Source organism: Apis florea, unplaced genomic scaffold (assembly GCF_048593485.1).
Source record: "Apis florea isolate Af1SG1 unplaced genomic scaffold, ASM4859348v1 contig_3813_pilon, whole genome shotgun sequence".
NCBI lineage: Eukaryota > Metazoa > Arthropoda > Insecta > Hymenoptera > Apidae > Apis > Apis florea.
Window position 1 is genome coordinate 1,085,361 of NW_028256869.1, and position 19,918 is coordinate 1,105,278.

The 19,918-nt window shown below is 44.9% G+C and overlaps 1 protein-coding gene and 1 long non-coding RNA gene across 2 annotated transcripts in view; one reads left to right on the plus strand and one right to left on the minus strand.

The window, feature by feature from the left end:
• LOC147656094 (uncharacterized) overlaps positions 1-19,918 on the plus strand; it is a 76,712-nt gene that overhangs the window by 15,598 nt on the left and 41,196 nt on the right. The gene's annotated exons all lie outside the window — the stretch shown is intronic.
• The window catches only part of LOC100872389 (beta-2-syntrophin-like), a 57,283-nt gene that overhangs the window by 14,150 nt on the left and 23,215 nt on the right, over positions 1-19,918 (minus strand). The window contains exon 3 of the mRNA XM_086917223.1: positions 8,537-8,754. Within this exon, the coding sequence (XP_086773349.1) occupies positions 8,537-8,754 (218 nt within the window). The remainder of the gene's footprint in view (positions 1-8,536; positions 8,755-19,918) is intronic.

Sequence of the window (19,918 nt, forward strand, 5' to 3'; positions counted from 1 at the left end):
AGGGTTTGGCGAGAGAGAATGGAAAATCCGCAAATGGAACGAACTCCTCCACTCGTCCTCCCTTGGCACACTTGGACGGTTACTTCCCTTTATTGAAAGAAAAAAGGGAGAGGAGAGGGGAAAGAAGGATGTGTCGAATGCAATTTCACGACGGGAGACGCGACGTCTGCGAGGAGGATTCCTGTTGTTTTCCACGTGGCCGTGCTCTCCTTGTCGCTTCCCATCCCCATAAGGAGACAATCTTTGTTGTTGGCGCGGTAATAGCGTTACGATTTCGTGAGTTTTATTCGTAATTTCGGATCCCCCTCCCCGATTTACTGCCGGATATTGGCGTTTTCCCGAGTTTGGATTCCATTCTTTCGTGATCTCGCGATTTCGAAAATACGTTGCATAAGAGAATTTCGTTGAAGAATACGCGTGCACGAAGAATATGCGATCCTTGTGCGATCCAACGAAATATTTCATCGTATCGCTCGAATTAAAATTGTTCACCGTATTCGAAATTAAAAATGGACGATCGCGTTGTGAAAAACGATGAATAAGAGGTGGGTATGATTTGAAAATTGGAAGATATCGCGTGTCAAATTTATCGCGGGACACGAAATTAAAAGATCACGGATGGAAAGGTACATCTTTTTTTCTTTTTTTATTTTTATTTTTTTTTTTCATACCGTATAGCGGTGGATATCTCGGGCAGCAGCCGTCTCGAGCGCAAATTTGCGCGATTTGTCGTTTCATAAATCTATACTCTGGTCGCGGCAATACCGGGGACAACGAGACACCGGCCAACAACAGTAACGAGAAAAGTGACAGCGGTTCGAAAACTGCTGTTGAGCCGGCATTAATCCGAATTGATGACCGTGGCTCGTGTCGACCGACTGATAATAAATAAACACGAATGGCGTGAACGCAAAAAGAGCTCGTACGCGGAGTAAAAAAAAAAAAAAAGAAAAAAAAGAAGTAAATTTCTCGCGGAAAAATCGGCACGGCCGATATTACCAACCTGTGGATACGCGATACTCGAAAACGATGAGCCTCTTAAAAGTGATAGGGCCGCTCGAATTTCGAACGCAACTCATCGAACTTGAATAAATTTGCCATCTTCGCGAAATTGAATTTCCTTCTTTGTTAAATCTCTCGATTCGACTAGAAGTAAATAAAGCGAAAACTTTGGCGAATCTGCGTTCGAATCTGGATCGTCAAAGGGACTGGAAGAGACTCGAAGAATCTTTTGGTATCCTTGGAGATGGAGAAACGTGTTATTATAACGTTAAATAATTTTCCTGTAACTCTTTGGATGCGCTTGATACGGGAATTCCTCCTCGGCTTGTTCCGCATTCCTCCCTGGATTTGCGTTTATATTAACAAGAAATTCCAGATTTTCGAATTTCCACGGGCGAATCCAGCAAAATGGTAAGAGTAATTGTTCGCTCTCAAAGAAGAAGGAGGATCCGATGCAACCAAGGATTCCTAAAACTTTCGATCGAAAAATCTCCTCCTCCCCGTCTACCACTACGATTAATCTCGCTCTCGTCAACACCGTCGAGATTCACTTTTCATGCATTTGGCTCTCGAGCAAAATCTTGGCTCGAAGGCTTGTTTTTCCTAATTTTGAACGGAGTCTCTCGTGAATCGTGGGAGGAGTTAAGCCAGTCTGGAAAAGGGGTGGAAGAAGAAACTTTATCGTCACCGTAAGTCTTCTTCCCGGCAGACAAATTACTTCTTCACCGACCTTATCTATCCGCAATTTTTACCTCGTCGTATCCTCCTTTCCTCCACTTTACCTTTCGCGTTTCCCCCCTCCCCCTTTATTCCCCTCCCCTCTATTGAAAGTCGATAAGGGAGTTTTTGGGCCGTGTGCAGATCAACCCTGTTCACGGTTGACGCGCGTTAATATCGTCGGGGATACCGGAGAAGCTCCCGCCCTAATCCGTCAAATCCGAAAAGCCTCGCGAAATAAATGTCTACCGCGTCGGCGATATCGGTGGTCCGGGCTTGCCACCATCCAGCTTGGTCGATACCGCGCCACTATCCTGGGACCTGATTTTAAATATGGCTCGCCACCATCCAGTCGAATCGAATCGAATCGAATCGAATCGAACGAGACTGCTATCGCAAAAAAAAGAGAGAGAGAGAGAAAAAACAGCGATACCCCGATATTTTCCTTCCGGCGGCTTGAATTTTTACAATGGGCTGAATTTCCGCGATTATACGACTCTTCTCGACCCCGAATCCGCATGGATGGTGGAGGATAGTTTAAGGAGGGGAAGTCCAGTCTGTGTAAACGTGGAATTTTCAATTGGTTTTAGTTTATATCGACGATATCTTTCACCTTAGATTCGTGAAAAATTTATAAATAATACGAAAAAATATCGGAAAAAAGTGACAATTTCAATTTGAGCTCGATAAGCTCGACCAACTCGGCATTCTACAAAATATAATCTTCACGAATAAATCATGACGCGTTGGTACAGGAAGCAACAATAAAATGTTATTGTAATCGAATAAACGCGAACGAACGGAAAAGGTGCGCGGCGATAAATCGTTTAGTGTCGGTTTTTCAGCCCGTGTTAAAAGTGTAGAGAATACAGGATATCCGTATCGGGTCGAACGCGACCTCGTACGACGTTCATCGTTTACCCGTACGCTGTGTACGAACATCACGGGTGAAAAACGATCGAAACGAGTGGAGTGGAGGGGTGGGTATATCGACATCGGGTCGGGCGTTCTTCTTCCGGCCGAAAGTTGCTTCGCTCCCATCGGGAATAAAGTTGGAGGAACAAACGAGCAACGGCAAGCAAGATATCGCGCGATGACCGCGTTTAAGCGGCCGTTTTTTTTTTTCACGTCACGCCTCGCGTGTTTGAACGTGTATTTCGATTTTTTTTCTCCCTTCTCCAACTGCCCGTCTTTCCACCAATCGTCCAAAAAACGAACCACCGACCCGCTTAATCATCCCCGCTTGGAGGAAAAGAGAGGAAGAATTCGCGAGAGAAAGTTTAAAAACAACAAAAAAATCGTTCAAAAATCGCCTCGATCCAAAAAACGAGTAGAGATGAATAATGCAACGTCCTCGAAGTTTCGCGCGTGGGACCACTGGTCCCTTCTCTCGATCTACGCGCGCAACGATATTTCCACGGGTGGAGGGAAGAAGGAGGAGGATGATCGTTCGCTCGGATCCGCTTGGAAACGAGTCGAAAATTGCTGCGAGGAGAGCCGTCGTCGCATCCACTCTCCTCTAATGCCACGAAATTCCCATATCTTGGACTGACGTACACCTTGGCGCGGCCTTTTCCTCCTTTCTCTCTCTCTCTCTCTCTCGAAACCACAGAGGACAAGCTTCTTACATAAATCACGAGCGTTTAACGCGAGGTTCGAGAGAGGAGGAGGAGGAGACTACTCAGTGTCTGAGTCCGTGATGGAACGTGGCGAATCTTGGAGATGTGTCTACCGTGCTATATTTTAGGGGATGAAACGGAGGGAAAGACGGGGGGAGGAGGGTCGTGGCGAGACGGCACCCGTATCCTGCGCGTGGCGAGCTGGAAATTTTGCTTGCTGGACCGCGAACGAAAGCTTGTGGAATCGACTGGTGGATTAATAAAAGGGGTAACCTCGGTTTTAGCTCGATAAGCAATTTTAAAACGCGACTTTGCGATTGGAAGGGTCGATTTTCAATCAAGTTCCCTAGGATTTAGACCTCTTCCTCCTCCTCCTCCTCCTCTTTTGCTTCAAAGGGAGACGAGAGAGGCACGACAGAGGGGCGTGTGTTTGCCTCTGCTTTCTCGTATTTCCTCTCGTACTTCGCTCGCCCCAGTTTAACGCCGCATGTAAGAGCGATTTGCTAATCTTGATTGATCGAAGACGAGGTTAGAGAGTTGAGAATCGAGTTAGAGGAATCGAGCGAATTTTTATCGCGATGAAAAATATTTATGTTATACGCGAATACACGGCGCTGCTTCGTAATCATAAACAGCGAAAATTTAGGTCTTAATTTTTCTAGGATCAAAAGGAACGTAACGAACGTGGAGGAAAAAGAAAAATGTTTCGATGTTTCGGAAGAAATCACGCACGAGGCCGGGAATCTCGTCAGAGGTTCGTTTGACGAGGGTTGTAACCTCGGACGATTAATCATTCGGTATTAATTAACCGAGGCAATCGGTGGTGCTGCCCTCTCCGTGCGTCGAGAGTTGGAACGTTTCCAACGCGGATTCACCCCTTTTCGAGATCGCTACTTTCCACCTACAAGGTCACGGTCTTTAACTTTTTACAACGGCCTCGACTCGAACCCCTTAATTACCGTCACCCTTTCGGATTAATCGGTTCGAATACCTTCGATCGAGGATCGAAAAAATCTCTAAAAGTTTCGATGCAGCTCTAAGCGCTGCAAAAAGATCTCGCGCCAATTTTTCCCCTTCTATTCCCATCGAGAAGTAATCGTGTCTCCGACAGGACACGAGGGGCCGAAAAGCCAAGACGACTTCGGAGGAAAGGTATCGCGGTTTCGTCGTTGCGAAACTATTCCAGAACCGAGAGCCGTCTGTGTATATATCGAAGTACCGTTCTCCCGGTTCGTTCCACCATTATACACGAGCCGAGAGAACAATCTCGAATAATCTCACGTGTGCGATCCTCCGTGCCCCGGAGTTTCCATATCGTCGTTGCAAAGACCGACTACCGCTGAAACACGACTTTGGACAAGTCTGATTTAGAGATACGAAACCCCTCGAACGAACTCTCTCCGCTTCTCTCTCGGAGAATCAAACTTCCCCGAGAATCCCCCTCCCCGTATGGGGGAATGAATGAATCATCCTCGAGGATAATTTTAATCGAAATTTCTTAAAGAAAATTTATCGCCGCCAATTAGAAGAGAGGAGGAGTGCGGGGAGGAGGGTGAAGGACGAAAGTTTCGCGCCGAAAATTCGCTCGACGGGGAGGAGAGGAATCGGGCGCGAGGAATTGAATAATACCGTGCGAGTAGGAAATTGGATGGAAATCGGTGATAAAGGAAATCGTTATTTAAACGTGGCGGCCACGAGGATGCCCCCGGTAATTAATAACCGAACAAGTTGCCGCTTGCAACGAGGGAGGGGGGCGGAGGGGGGCTAATTTCGGCTGATTACTTTGGCAACGATTACTGTCGGGGGACTTTGCGCGCGTACGTGATTCTGAAGTTTCCGTGAGCGGCCTGCTAAATCGTTAATTACGATCACCGCGATTAATCACTCCATTGCCGGCGACGGCCATTTAACCGACACGCCGCCGGTCAACTCAACGCAACATGTAAACAAGATTTAAAAGCGGGGCCCGATTTTTGGGAAATGCTTGATTTGCTCGGATGGATCGAACATTTTTTTTTTTTTTTTTTTGCGCGCGCGAAACGTGTGTGTGGGGCAAGGGATCGGGTGGAAAAGTAATTTTGTTCTCGTTATTCGGTCACGCGTTTCTTGTAACTTTTTTTTTTTTCCCCCCCCTCTTCCTCTCATTTGTGATTAAATTTTCCTAATGGCGGGTATGACACGGATATGACAAAAAGGTGAGAGATTTCGCGGAGAAATTAATCTTTTTGACAGGTTAAATAATATTGTGTATATATATATATATGTATAGATTTTTGTATCTTTGTTATTTTTTTTTTTTTTTTTTATTAAGTTCAAATGCTTTCCTAATGGGAAGAGGTGTAATCCAATTAAGAAGGGATGCGTCTCTTCTTTGCCAAATCTTAGTTTTTTATTCTTCTTGATTTAAATCCAAATTTAAAAATGGTTTTAATTCGCCGTGGAACGAATCGCAATTGTTAAAAAAATTTGAAAACGAAAGGATCGACGATGGGAGAGGGAACGGTGAAAAAAATATTCGAAAAATTCGTTGGTTCGTTTCGATTCAGTTCGATTATATCGATCTGTTCGATCTTGAACCGAATAAATAAATTCTCGACGTTATTAAAAATCGAGCCGAGCTCATGATATTAAAATACGTTTTTACGTAGATTTGGAAAAAAAAAAAAAAGTAATAATGGATACGACTATCTGACGACGAGAATCGAGAGCGGAAAACGTATCTGATCGCTTACGAGTTCATTTTTTTTTTCCATCGTTTTTACAACGCGTTATTACGCGTTTTACTTATTTTGCCCGGCCGTGTAAATCGAATCCAACATCGTAATCGATCCACGAGCAAGAATCGCGCTGGAAATCGATCGATGCGTGATTTTTTTTCCATGTTTTTCTTTTTTCCTTTTTTTTTTTTCCTTTTTTTTTTATTTCGTCCATTCGACGCGTTTCTACGCTCAAATTTGGAAATTCGATTCTTCCACTGTTTGTGTATCGCGTGACTCGATTACCATTGTTGATCGTCACTTAAAAGCTATATACACGCACAACTGTATTACTCGACTATTATCCTATCACCACGATTTTCGCACGATTGCGATTATTTATTATTCGGTAAATTACGGGAGGAAGAAAAATGTAAATTTAAAAATTTTAAACGATAGTTTTAGCGTAAAACGAGATTTTATATATCTTCGACCGACTCGTAATCAGATTCTGACGAACCAAAGATTCTCTATTCGGAATAATCGGAAGAAAATTCATCCGGCAAAAGTTTCTCCGATCTCTTTCTCCAATTTATTCCAAAATTCTAATTCTTCCCTCTCCCCCGTGCCAGCCTCTCGATTTTCCTTTCCAAAAGTGGCGATGCGAATCTCTTTTCTTTTCTTGCTGCTTCTTCAATGTTAAACATCGAGGAGCGGATCGTTTCCATGCCAGCGTAGAATTAACCACACCAGGTCCCTCCCTCGGTTGCATTAACTTTCCGGATCGCGACCACCCTCCAGCGAAATCCAATTCCGGGGAATGCGGTCATTTTCGCGTCTCTTTCCATCTCTGCCTCTATCTTACGTCGCCCTGGGTTACTTGCACGGTTACACGCCACCGCAACCGAACAAATGGAACCCGGTATTCCCTCCCAACATTATGATAGAGTCGCTTTTGCCCCAACTCGAGATGGGAAATAGGTCTCGCAAATTGTTGGAGATGGGCAGAATTTCGGGGCAAGTGAAAGCAGCAAAGGGATATCGCTCGATTGATTCGTTCGGTCGCTGGAAAAATTGTGATCGAATTGTGGGAAAGAATTTCAATCCGTTAATTTAGGAAAGATTATGGGGTTGGAAGTAAAAACGGATCGATCAGAAATAAAATAAAAATAGGGGAAGAAGAATAGTGTAGCAAATAATAGCACGAAACTATGTCTGCCTCTTCGAATTACAGTAACCACGACTCGTAACATTGCTCGAACAATTAGAGAGAGAAATTAAAGGAAACGTATCATTCGAAAAAACGATACATTTACCCCTAATAATACCAATACGTAATTTCCACGAATAAACGAGGCATTTTCTCCAAATCCATCCATCGATCTAAAGAATCTAAAGGAAACATCGGCAGAGAGAGAGAGAGAGAGAGCATTGTCCCTCGAAAGAATCGGCGTGGACGAGACACGGCCGATCCTATCCCATATTCGTGTGGGCGGGGAGAAGCGCGAAGATGTCACGTCGTCCAACACGTGTATATACGCGCAAGGCAGGCAGGGAGGGGGAGGCAGAGAATTTGGCACGATATCGGGGCCCAGCGCGACGCGGCCGGCCAGCGCATTCGTGTTCGCCGGCACAGCCGGGGGATTACCGATGAGGCACGTCGGATTACCGCAGTTAGCGGTGTTCGTTAGACCACTATTTTAATTAAGACTATTATACGCGCGCTCGGCTATTCGTATCGCGGCTGTTACGTGCGCGGACCGTTAAAACGAGAGCACCCGCGACACCGATTCGTTTCCGCGGCCTATCGATCGCGATTATCCACGCGCCACCTACCGTCGCAACAGCCCGTTTGTTAGAGGAGGAGAAGCTTGCAAATTTGTGGAAGTGATGTAAATAATGAGAAGAAAAGAGGGTTTGCGCTACGATCGGTATGAATCCTCGCGTGGAAGACATGTAATGCGTGTACTGTCTTTGTGCTCGGTGCATTTATTGAAAATGCAGGGAAGAGAGATAAGGGATATCTAGTTTCTATCTCTGTTATTATACCAGTGGAACGAATTCGTTGGATTCGTCGAACGAATTTCTGTTTTCTTGTTTCTCCCCTCCCCATTATTTTTTTTTTTTAAATAGAAGAAGAGTAATTAACCGAGAGATAGATTTAGGAAAATGGAGGATTTCCTGTTTGATTGGCGAAACGAAGCTACGAGTTCAACTTTTCACCGAAATAAAGTAACTCCTCTTCTTCAATTATCGAATTTGGATTCGCAGAAGAGGAAATAAAAATGAACCCTCTATTCATCGCGTGTGAAAAACAGGAGCAAAATACGCTCTTCGATTGATACACTTGCATCTCTCAAATTTCCGTTCCATTGCCATTATTATTACCCCTGTATCCTAAAACTTCTTCACGATTCTCATTCCAACGATCTGTCGATAACTCGTACACACTCCCTCTCTCGATCTATAATTCGCGCGAAACGTGATAAAAACGTCACTCACCTGGTTGCGATCAATTGGCAGGTGATGCTGGGCGAGGCCCAAGCTTCCGGGCTCCATGGGGCGCACTCGTACAGCCTGAGCTCCCTGCTCGAGACGGCCCCGAACACGCTGCGCCATCCCCCGGTGCATCCGAGGCCGAACCCGCTACCCGCTCCTCGCGAGGTGCTCGCGCTGCTCCCGGCTCCGTCCTCGCTGCTCTCGCTGCTGGCACGTCCGTTCTGTGGACAGATCGCGCGCCCTCGTAAATCTTCTCTGTTCGGGGGAAGGTGCATGCACGTGCACGACCGGTTTGATCACGGCGGAAATCGTGATCCGGCACGATTCGTCCGCCCCCTTCTTTCGGCCCAAATTTGCGCCGCGGAGAGAAATTATGCGAGACACCTGCTCGGCCACGATAACAACGCGCGCCACCAATTTGCGATTTTCTCGTTTACTTGCGTTTACCCCGTCCACGTAAGTGTGTGTGTGTGTTACGTTTATGCGTGGTGCGCGCGTGTGTATGTAAATGTGACGTTAGAAGAAGAATTCGAAGCTGAATCGTTATCGATCAATGGTAAATTTTATATATATATATATATATATATATATATGGAAAAGTATCTGCGATCTTGGTGGGATTAAAACGGTAAAGATGTAATTGATCGAAAGCAGATAGAGAGAGAGAAACAATACATGGAAAAATTGTTGCGAACAATTAATTGGCCGAATTCGTGTGCAAAAGAAATAAAATTCTGCCAGTTTTGAAAGTAAACTCGTCGCATCCTATGTGTATCGTAACGAATCGGATATTAAACTCGAAAGAGAAGGCGAAGGGAGGAAAGAAAGTATTTTGCAGCGTATTATCGTCGAGATAGAAAGAAGGAAAGAAGAAAAAAACGCATATATAAGACGCATTGACAGCTCTCCTCTCTGCTGGTCGCATTCCAGACATGCGTCGTTCTCGAAGACGACGGAGACGAGGGTTGGAAAAGCGCGGAAAACGCGGCGGAGAGCCGTGTCTGCCGTTCAAGAAATGTAGCCTCATAAGTGTCAAGCGCATTTTCCCGCTGCCACTTATCCAAGAGACAATATCGAGCGGCTGAGGAGCGCGTGGCCTGCGCGCCGGATGCAACCATGTTAACCCCCCTCGTGCACCCTCTCTGTTTGTGTCGAGGGCTGGCGGTTTTCGGCCGGGAACGGAATGCAGCCAGGTAGATGCAGCAGGACATTGTGCCCTCTCCGTGCACCCCGCAGGGATGATACATGGTGGATTAATTGAACTGTCGAATATTGACATTCCGGTGAAAACGGTGCGTGTTTACGTCGTGATGGTGCCCCGCGCCTTTGTGCATTACTCCACCCCAGATTCGATTCTGCTTTCCCCCGTTCCTGCCCCGTTCTTTGAATTTTCTCCTTTATTCGCGCGTATTAATTCGTTTCTCCCTTCGCTCACATCTCTTGTCGACGTGTTCTAACCGTTTCGATGATCCGATATCGTTTCGCAGTATCCTCCTCGGCCCACTTTCCACTCGATCGTACACAATCGGTTTAATTTGCAAATATTCGGATCGAGAATATATACAAATAAGCGAATCGACTCGAATCGAACGAACGATAATCTTATTCTTAAGAATGGAAAGAACGGATGGAACCTTTTTACATTTTTCGAACGCATACCATAGTTTCGATTAAACTCGTGTCTCGCCGAGAAGGATCTTTCTTCGCAATTTATATTAACAAATCGCAACCCGTGTTTCTTGTATGTCTGATTATTCGATCGTACACGAGCCTTCTCTTCTTTCCTTTTTTACATTGCGTTCGACGCGGTTCCATTAAAATCCGTGCCACGGCGCGCAAAGGGGCGCGTTCGGTTCTCCCCGCCCGGTTAATCGTCGATTATATCGGACGGAGTGGTAAAAGCGGGCAAGCAATGCTTATCCAATTTGTTCTTCTGGGGAAAAATGGAAGGAGAAATGGAGCGCACGCGAGTAACGGCAATTAACCGTTATACGCGATACAACGAAATCGGGATTTTACCCCTCCCTCTTCACCCCTCCCCCTCCCTATTCTTCAAAGGGAAGGCCTTATAATTTTTATTTCACGGAGATATTCGCTCTTTGTCCGTCGAATCGCTTTCGACTCCTCTCTTTTTCCACGTCGTTTTCGTAATATCCTTCCTCCCGCGAGATCAGGTTGACAAATCGAGCGATGCTCGATATTTCAAAGCGATCCCGCGCGATAAAAGCGGGATTATCGACGAGAATCGTCGTCCCTCTTAAACGTCGATTTAACGTCCAACGTCTTTCCGATACTCGCCTCTTAACTCGACCTTAATTCAAGAGGCATCAATTTTCAGGCCGGCGATGTGGACGCGCGAGGTCAGCCTCGATCGGGGATGAGCGATATTTTGAGTAACTTGGAGTCGTTGAGATGGCGATGACGATGGTGACAAGCTCTCTCGAGTAGAAACAAATCTTACATCTTCCATATACATTCTTCAATTTCTTTTTCTCCCTTAGATATTTTTGCAATTGTTGAAAATCAAAATTGTAGAGATAGCAGGATGGTGGAGCCGGAAATATCTCGCCTCGTTGCTCAAATATCGACATGTATACGAGCGAGGGAAATTGCCCTGTTTACGTTTTGCGAGAGGCTTTTAAAGCAGGGCGACGATAATGGGACGGGTTTTGCCCGCATTGCTAGTAAATTATTCGCGACTAATACGGCGATCGTTGGAAGCAAGAGGGAGAGGGGACAAAGATATCTTGCGAGGCATGAAAGAAGCCACGGAACTGTTTTCGGTTTTGCCGGGGACAAAGAGCTCGTTAAGGATCGATGAAAATTTCACCGCGGTCCGAGCTCCCTTTGACGCTGTCGTTCCCGACTTTGACTCGATAAAGCAGGGGATGGGGGGGGAGCGAGGATCGGGAAAATTTGCCGTTTACCACGATACGTTGTTGCACGCCGCTATTAGCGGGGCCGTGCATCCACCGTGCAGATTATAATAGGAATGTGAATTTTCTATGCACCCGTTATTGGGGCACGCGTGATAAGGGGAGCGTGCCCGCGATAAAGGAGGTATCTAGGGGTGTAATTTCGAAAATTGTTCATTGTCATTTATGGGATATCGTTCGATATCGCGATTACGTCGAAACGAATAATTTCTCAAAGAATTTTATCGTTTCACGGTTTGTTTTTCCTCTAAACCTCGCGTAAAATTCGTATTTTCAACATTTGATGCGAACACTCGAGATTTTATTCCCTACAATTAGTTTAAATTAACCTAGTCGTCGATAATTGACGACGAAACTTCGATATTCGTAATACAAGTTCGTCGTGAAGATGATGCACAAAGAAGATAAAATACGATTGTGGAATGGACGTGCGTAGAAGAAGAAACAAGGGATGGAACGATAGTTACATCCATTTCGGGGCAAAGAAGGCGCAAACGAGTCCAGGCGTTAATTACCGTATAAAGTGAAGAGTCGAACGAGGAGGAGGAGTAGGAAGCAACTTTTCTCCGCGGAGGAACAACGTTTTCGTTGGGGGAAAGAAGCGAGCAGGAAGCCCCGTTCTTCAAGAAAATTAAGCCAATTAACCCCTCGAGCTCAAGAAAGAGAGAAAGAGAGAGAGTTCCTTTCAGCTGGCAGCAGTCCAGCGATTCCGCCAATCCCCTGTTTCAGGGGAAAAACCCAGCGTAGCCTGTGGCTGGCGATCCACCGTCGTCGTCGATGAAACTTTCCACGATGCGTCTTCCAAACCATTTCTGCAAACAGTAATTAAACCCTTTCCGCGATTAATCAAACGTCTCTTTCCTTTAATTTCTCTTGGAAATTTTCCTCCGAGAATACACCGAGTCGCGAATATTACACTCTCGTCTTTCCTTTTCCATTTCTTTTTTTTTTTTTTTTTTTTTTTTTTTCTCTTTATTATTATATTTCTCGCTTGTTTCTACGTATTTTTTTTGCCCCCTCCCAAAAGTGTAAACAGAGAGAGAGAGAGAGAGAAAGAGAGAGACCTTTGCTCGTATCGGTATTCGCATCGTCAATTGACGGCCAGCCTCGAATATATTCGGTCGATCGCGATTCTTTTCCATTCATCAACCGTTGTTGTGTTCGATTCTGTAACGCCTCGCGCTATCGCGCCGTGGCAATAATAACGAGAAGGAATAATGGTGGCCGGTGAAAAGCTCGATGAATATGGTTCGTTGGAGTGCAGTCGATTCGACTCGTATCGACGAACGTTTCTGTGTCGAAGGGGAGGAAACGATCGTTTCAAACATTGTGCAATTTCTCTTCCCTTTCATCTTTTTCCTCCTTTTTTCTTCCTTTCTTTTCTTTTCTTTTTTTTTTTTTTTTTTTTTTTACATATCCCTGACCAGATAAAAGAAACATCCTCGACGACGAGGAAAAAAGGCGTTTGTTGTTTCTCGATTAAATTAATTTTTAAATATGACACGATCATATTTCCATTTGCATTTGTAAAGTGTCAATAAGATTTCCAAGATGTGCCTGTATATATATGTATATATGTGTATATACATATACACACATCATTCACCACGGAGGAATATTTTTCCGGAAATTGTTTGCGTGCGATGGAAACGTTGCGCGATATCAACGATTTATTGCAGCGTTAAATGGCTCGAGATCGTTTTATACTCGAAAATTAACGAGAGCCACGAAATCTCCGTTGGAAACAATTTCGGGATCCCGAGCCGGGAGAACGATTTCGATAAGACGAAGAAAAATACCCGGGGGTATCTCGAATCTTGGCGAGCTCTAGCGAAACAAAGATCGGTACCGACGATAGAAATTATTCAGAAAAAAGCGGAAAGTTTTACCAGGCATTTGCATGGTAATACACCGGTTGTTAACGTTGCTCTATTAAAACGGCGATAAAAACACCTTAACCGTGTATGCGATGTATGTTACAGAAAAATCCAAACTTGTTGTTGTCGAAAGAGTAAGTCGAATAAATCTGAAAATGATTTTTTTCCAGGAGCGAAAAATTCGAAACTACAGGGAATTTTAGACGGAATTATACAACTTTTTATTTAAGATATTTCTCGACAATTAAATTTACACGAACTTTTCTTTTCATCTGCTACTCGATGACAACATTATACTATAAGTTTCATATAGTACGCGAGTGTAAGCCGGTTGGTCGAAAAATTCATTTACCGTTTCCTTGGGGTACCCTTCCGCCGTTTAAAAGAGGCAGGGATAACCGATGTTCCGTGACGGGCTACTCTAAAGGGTTAATAAAATTGGCCGGGTAATATGCATACTTGCCTGGAACTTGGGGAAATGGCCGGTGGACGAGCCAAGCTGACGCTCAACCTGGTTCCAACAACCTGATCCCTTTTTACCATACTTTTTTAATCTTCCTTCCGTCCCCCTCCCCCCACTCCCCCCCGGCGAACGCAGTTTGTTCGAAACTTCGTTTGCACTCGCTTAAGGAAAGTTACCGCTAAGGAAAAAGTGCGCTTAGGCAGCTCGTCTACTCGCTTCTGTTGGCTAATCGCTGATTCCAAGAAACGGCTTCAATGGGCGTCGGCCGCCCATCCGGTAACCGAATCACCGTAGATATGAATCTAATTTTCCGCCGTGGAGTGCAAAGTTCATTTTGAAGTCGTTTCCAAGTCGTGGAAGATACCGCGTGGATAATTTTTTGGAATGGCTTGGAATCGAGGGGATCTTTACATCGAAGATAGCAGGGCCAATAACATGGGAGAAGCGAGGAGGAGAGAAGGAGTCCTTGGAATAAGACATGAAGACCCCCGATACGGGGATTACCGGCACGGATTCGAATCCGATATGGATACGGTTCTACGATAGAAAGAAATAACGTAATGTATTCTTTTTTCTTTTTTTTTTTTTTTTTTTTTTTTTTTTTTTTTCCCGAAACTTTCTTACAAATATGATAGCAAAGTTTATCGGTTTTCGCCGTGGAGAAATCTCGTAAGTAAAAAGATCACAGGTTTCTTTCAGATCTCCTTTTTGATGGGTTCGGGGCAAATAGCATTTGGGAAATTGGGAATACCAGAGGTTAACGTTATTTGGAAAGTGTCTGTTGTTGAAAAAGTTCTACAGGAAACGACGTTTATTTTAAAAGAAGAGGAAAATACCTCTTAAAGTTCTCTTCTCTTTGTATAACTTTCCAATCGTGATGAGACTTAATAAATCGTCTAGAGACAATCGGTAGAAGAAGAAGAGGAAGTGAAGTTTCATCGAGGAGAAAGAGTCGTTCGATGAACTCGCTGATCGGAATCAGAGATCCAATGGGGATGGATCGTGTTAAAAAATAATTAGGCCACGAGCTTGCTTGCAATATTTGCCGTTATAATTCGTGGCCAACGGCGGGTTTCTCGATTAAAAAAAAAAAAAAAAAAAAAAAAGAAACGAGAGGAAGGAAGGAAGGAAGGAATACTCGCTGGAATACTCGTCGGCGGCATCCCTTGAATTCCATCGCGAAACATCGTTTTCCCTTCTCTTCTCTATTTGTAAATACTGATATTTATCAATTACGAGATTGAACGTCTGTTCTTTTTTTTTTTTTTTTCCCTCTACTTTTTTTCTCTTCGATTTTACACGCGTCGGTAAATTAAAAAACCGAAAAAGAGGGAAAACAGAAACCACGGAAAAATTTCGACGGAACAACCAACGTTCCATGGAATACCAACGTTAACCGCGTAACGTCTCGACGTCCCTGAAACGAGAGAATCGACCGTTCGAAAACGAGTTCTTCAGAAAGGGAAAAAACGGAGCGGGCAGGTAGGTGTATTTCGATGCAACAAACGGACGAAAAATCACGTCTCGATAGGGAATTCTCCGCTATACGTAGTAAATGGAATTTCGACGTTAAATACTGGTCAGCGATTGGCGTGGTTCTGTTCGATGAAAAAAAAAAAAAAAAAAAAAAAAGAGAGAGAGAGAGAAGAATGGAACAGAGAAAAACACGGCGAAAGTTGAAACAAATTTGGCCGCAACGTATGCTGATTTTCGGAATGTTCCACGTGTTATCGAATGATTCGCGGGTCTTGTTAGTTTCAACGCACGTTTCAAAACGTTTTGCGATCGGTTTGCATTTTATTCGAGGCGAGGACACGCGTGCGTGCGTGCGTGAAAACGTAACGAAAACGTGGTGTTGTCGTGTTCACGTCTATATGTGTTTACTCGGTGTATTTCACGTGCGTAATAAAAATCGCTAATATTTTCGTTACAAGCTTGGGAGCGGAGAACGAACGGTATAATAAAAGGAATTATTTTCGAAACCGTGGAACCGTCATTTTTTACGTATATACACGCGTGTGTATGTGTGTGTATGATATTACGCGTACGTAGGTGCGAAAAAAATGGGGGGATGAAAACTGCGTTGGAGGGTGGAAAAATATAATATACATACGTTTCAAACCGTTTTTCGCAGGATAAGGGAAATATTAATAAAAAGCCGGTGTCACGTTCGCAAATCCCGATTCATTTGCCGCATTACGAATCGTGATTTATTCAAGCGTATATCCGTCGATTAATATCGAGCGTTGTACACGATTATTAGAGGAGGAATGACTTATTGTATCCCCGTCTATCTTCTGTCTTGTCTTTTTATCGCTATTTCTCTTTTCTTTTTTCCCCCCCTCCCCCTGGTTTTGCTCGATCGAGCGGAAATTTGATAAAAATTTCGCGTAAATTGAGCGTTGTTCAAGTAGGTGCGAATTCTCTCGCACGATTGAACGATATCGATATATTTATTAACGAAATTAAATTATACAAATACACACGATACATTTTTTAATCAACAAAATCACATTATACGAATTCGAACGTAATTGCGTATAATCGGAGAGGGGGGTGGGGGGAGGAAAAACAGATGAAGTTTAGTTTATTTCGTGGACCAAGCATGGAAAATAAGAAGAAGCGTGGAAGGGATTAATCAGCAGAAAACCGTGGAATGGAAAATTTCTAAATTCCGCAAACTCCTCGGATTCATCCCATCCCCGAAACGCGCTTGGTAACTTCAAACCAATCCTTGCATCCGCAATTTAGAACACCCTCCTCTCTATTCAACCCGCCCCTCGCTCGCGATCGTTCTCGATCGTCTCGAAGACCGTAGCAAGCAGAAGGAGGCGCGCAGAGTCAGCGAATCGTGGGGCGGAGAATCGTAGGGGTGCAAAGAGGGTTGCGGCGGCGGGCAGACAAGACTCGCGCGTTTCAAGTTGCCGTCTATCGAAAGGTATTTATTCGAGACGCGGCCCTTTCACCCTCCCCCCTTTGAGAACGCGATTCTAACTGCTCTTTTAATAAAACCCTTTATCGAGAGAGCCATCCCCTCCACTCGAGAAAACACCAAGCCCTCGAAAGCGGCGAGAACGGTTGTGGACGAAGCCGAGCCTATGAATGCGAAATTCGAGAAGTTTTATCCACGATAAAAGTGGATAAAGCGGTGGTGTGGAGGCTTTGTATAAACTTCGAGGAGGACAGAGCCCTGTTCTCACATCCCCGAGAGAAGTCTCGACAAATTTTTACGAATCGAAACGCGAAAGAAAATGGAATTTCTCGCGACAAGAATATCCTTCTGTTCTCCTCCACGAGATTGGAAGTTCGCCGATTTTCAAACACGAGGTAGGAGGAGCAAACGAGGGAAACAAAGATCGCGGGTTGATTCGAGACAATTTCAATTGGCTTCGTCTTTCCAACGAGAACCCGTCGTCGAAGGCCGCGTAACATTAAGGGAGATTCGAGGGGAGGAAAGAATAAAGGAAGGAGGAAGAAGAATCTTGTCGATTCTTCTTCGATCCGAGGGTGTCGCGATTTCCGCCTCGGTTTAATATATTTCTCTCTTTTTGCTCGCGATTCCGCCGGATTCTCGCGCGGGAGGCTGGCTTCTCGCTTGATTTCCTCGTCACAGGCGTCAATCGTTCGATCGAGCTCGCTTCTCTCCTCGAATTCTTACGACGAGGAATGAACAACGTTCTCGAGCGAGGAAATCGTTTCCGCTCGAGTAATGCGACGAACGTTGCGATTTTTGGGTGATCTCGCGCGTGGATTAACGAAACGTGATTACGAAAGATAATAATTGGGAATCGTGTGACGAGAAGATAGAATGGAAAGAGACACCGAGAGGAAATTGAGTTATTTGGATATAATTTCGAAATAAGTATAATTATTTTGCGTAATAATAAGTATTCGACGAGAGATTATTTTTAAATTAAAGTTGATTTAACAGTTAATAAATTCGTTCTATACAACTTGTTCTAGATTATTGTCCAATTATTAATAATCTAAAACCTATTAAACACTATTCGTAGCTTTGCTTCTCAAGAATAAGAAATAAGAATTTCCAACGGAACGAGTCAATAATTTTCCCGGACACGTTCGATAAATCTCCATAAACAATCACGTTTAAAACATGGCCACGTCGTTCCACGCAATTTCACCGGATCACCCATGCATCACAATCGCCACCAAGAAAGAAGAGAGAGAGAAAGAGAGCAAGGAAACGCGACGTTCCGACACGAAAGTTTTTCTTCGAAGCAAGAAACGAGTCCGTTCAACTGCGTTACCCACGAACGGACGTGTACAGACGGAGACCAAAGCTCCCTGACCTCGTTCCTACTCCACACTAATTTTAGTTTAACATTTTCGATGCACCATCCGTTTCCAAGAAAGAGGAGGAGACACAGGGAGATAGAGAGAGAACAGTGTCCACCGTCTAGCATGCGGGTGAACGACGAGGTGGAAAAGCAGAAGGAGAAGATCGAAGATCGCGCGCCAGGAGGACGATCGGCGGCTCTCTGTTTGAGAGAACGGCCCGCGTTCTAATTAATAGCGGACCATCGACGAGACCCGCACGGGTTGCGAAAGACCACCTGCTCGCCATCCCCCTTTCTCGAGGAGTGGAGAGAGAGAGAGAAAGGGGAGAAGGAAGGAGAAGACGGGATCAGCCTCGTCTCGAAATTTCACTCACAGAGAGAGCGTGAAACGGACGATTAATCGTTGGCTGGCTCGACCCTTTCTTCCGCATAATTGATTCGAGGATATCGAGAGAAAGGGTGGCGGTGTTGGGGGTTGTCTTCTTCTTCTTCTTCTACCGCGAGCGTGATTTATTTCGTCGATCTCGGTTTTCATCGGCGAGGAGATGAGTAGCAGTTTCCTTTCAGCTGGATATTTGGTGTTGATAATAATGCGTCGATGGGCGATTGGATCGAGATCATTCTGGAGAGAGAGGGGACGGGATAAAGTCGAATCGATCGTATACGAGATCGGAGAAATAATTTAGGATCGATGGGATATTGGAAACATTCATTCTTGTAATTTAATAGAGGTTCGTTAAACGAGCTCGTGCATCGATAACGACAGGGACGAGTAGATGGATGAATTCGTAACTAAGTTTTAACTTTTGATCCAGAATCTGCCGCGATCTAAAATTAAATTCCATTAAACGAGGGAAATTTAATATTTTCTCCAAGATCCGAAACACGGGTCAATGTTCGATTTATACGACGATAGGCGAAAATTATTGGAAAATCTTGGTTGCTCGGCCACGTCGAAATGGAGCGATTAATCCCCCGCGAAGGGATTAAACCGGGCGAAATGCACTCGAACGAAGGGATGATCCACTGGTAACGTAGTCGCATAGCGTCGTCTACGTAGATGGTCGTCGAGCGATTAGGAGGTCGGCATGCGGCTCGTTCGCATACCGATGCAACGTGTTGCACCGCTGCCTGCCTCTCTGGATATTCGATCTCGAACGCATTGAATCACCATAATGGCGGCGGTCGGGAAAAGGAAGGGGAGAGAGAGAGAGAGAGAGAGAGAGAGAGAGAGAGAGAGAGAGAGAGAGACACGAGACGGGAGGCGAGGCAAAGTGTTAAGGTATTCGAGGTGTCGGCACGAAGAGGCCGATTCCACCACCGCGGTGGAGCTTTGAGGAATTTGCTCGCCGTCTGAGACGATGTTTGCACAAGTTGCCGAAGGGGATGGCGGGTGGGCGAGATTCTCGATGAGGAGGTGGCGATAAGTGGAGGGAAAGGGAGGGAAATATAAAATAAATAAAGAGAGGTATCGTCGTCGTCGTCGTCGTCGTCGTATTGTTGTTGATCGATTTCCAAAGAGACGAGACGAAAATAAATTGATGGAAATGGGTGTACGTAATAAGAGCGATTCAGCGAGAAGTTGGAGGAGCGGCTGGAGGCAAAGCAAATAGAGAGGGGGTTGAATGGCTGTTGAATGAAAGAGAGAGAGAGAGAGACGTTACGGGATAAAATCAACAATGACGGATGGAACGAAAGCGATCGAACAAATATGAACGAGAGGGGGGGCTTTGAAAGGAAAAGGTCCTCCTCTAACGCCGGGTAGAGGGAACCGGTATTAATTGTTCGTTAATCCCCACCGCGTTGCAACT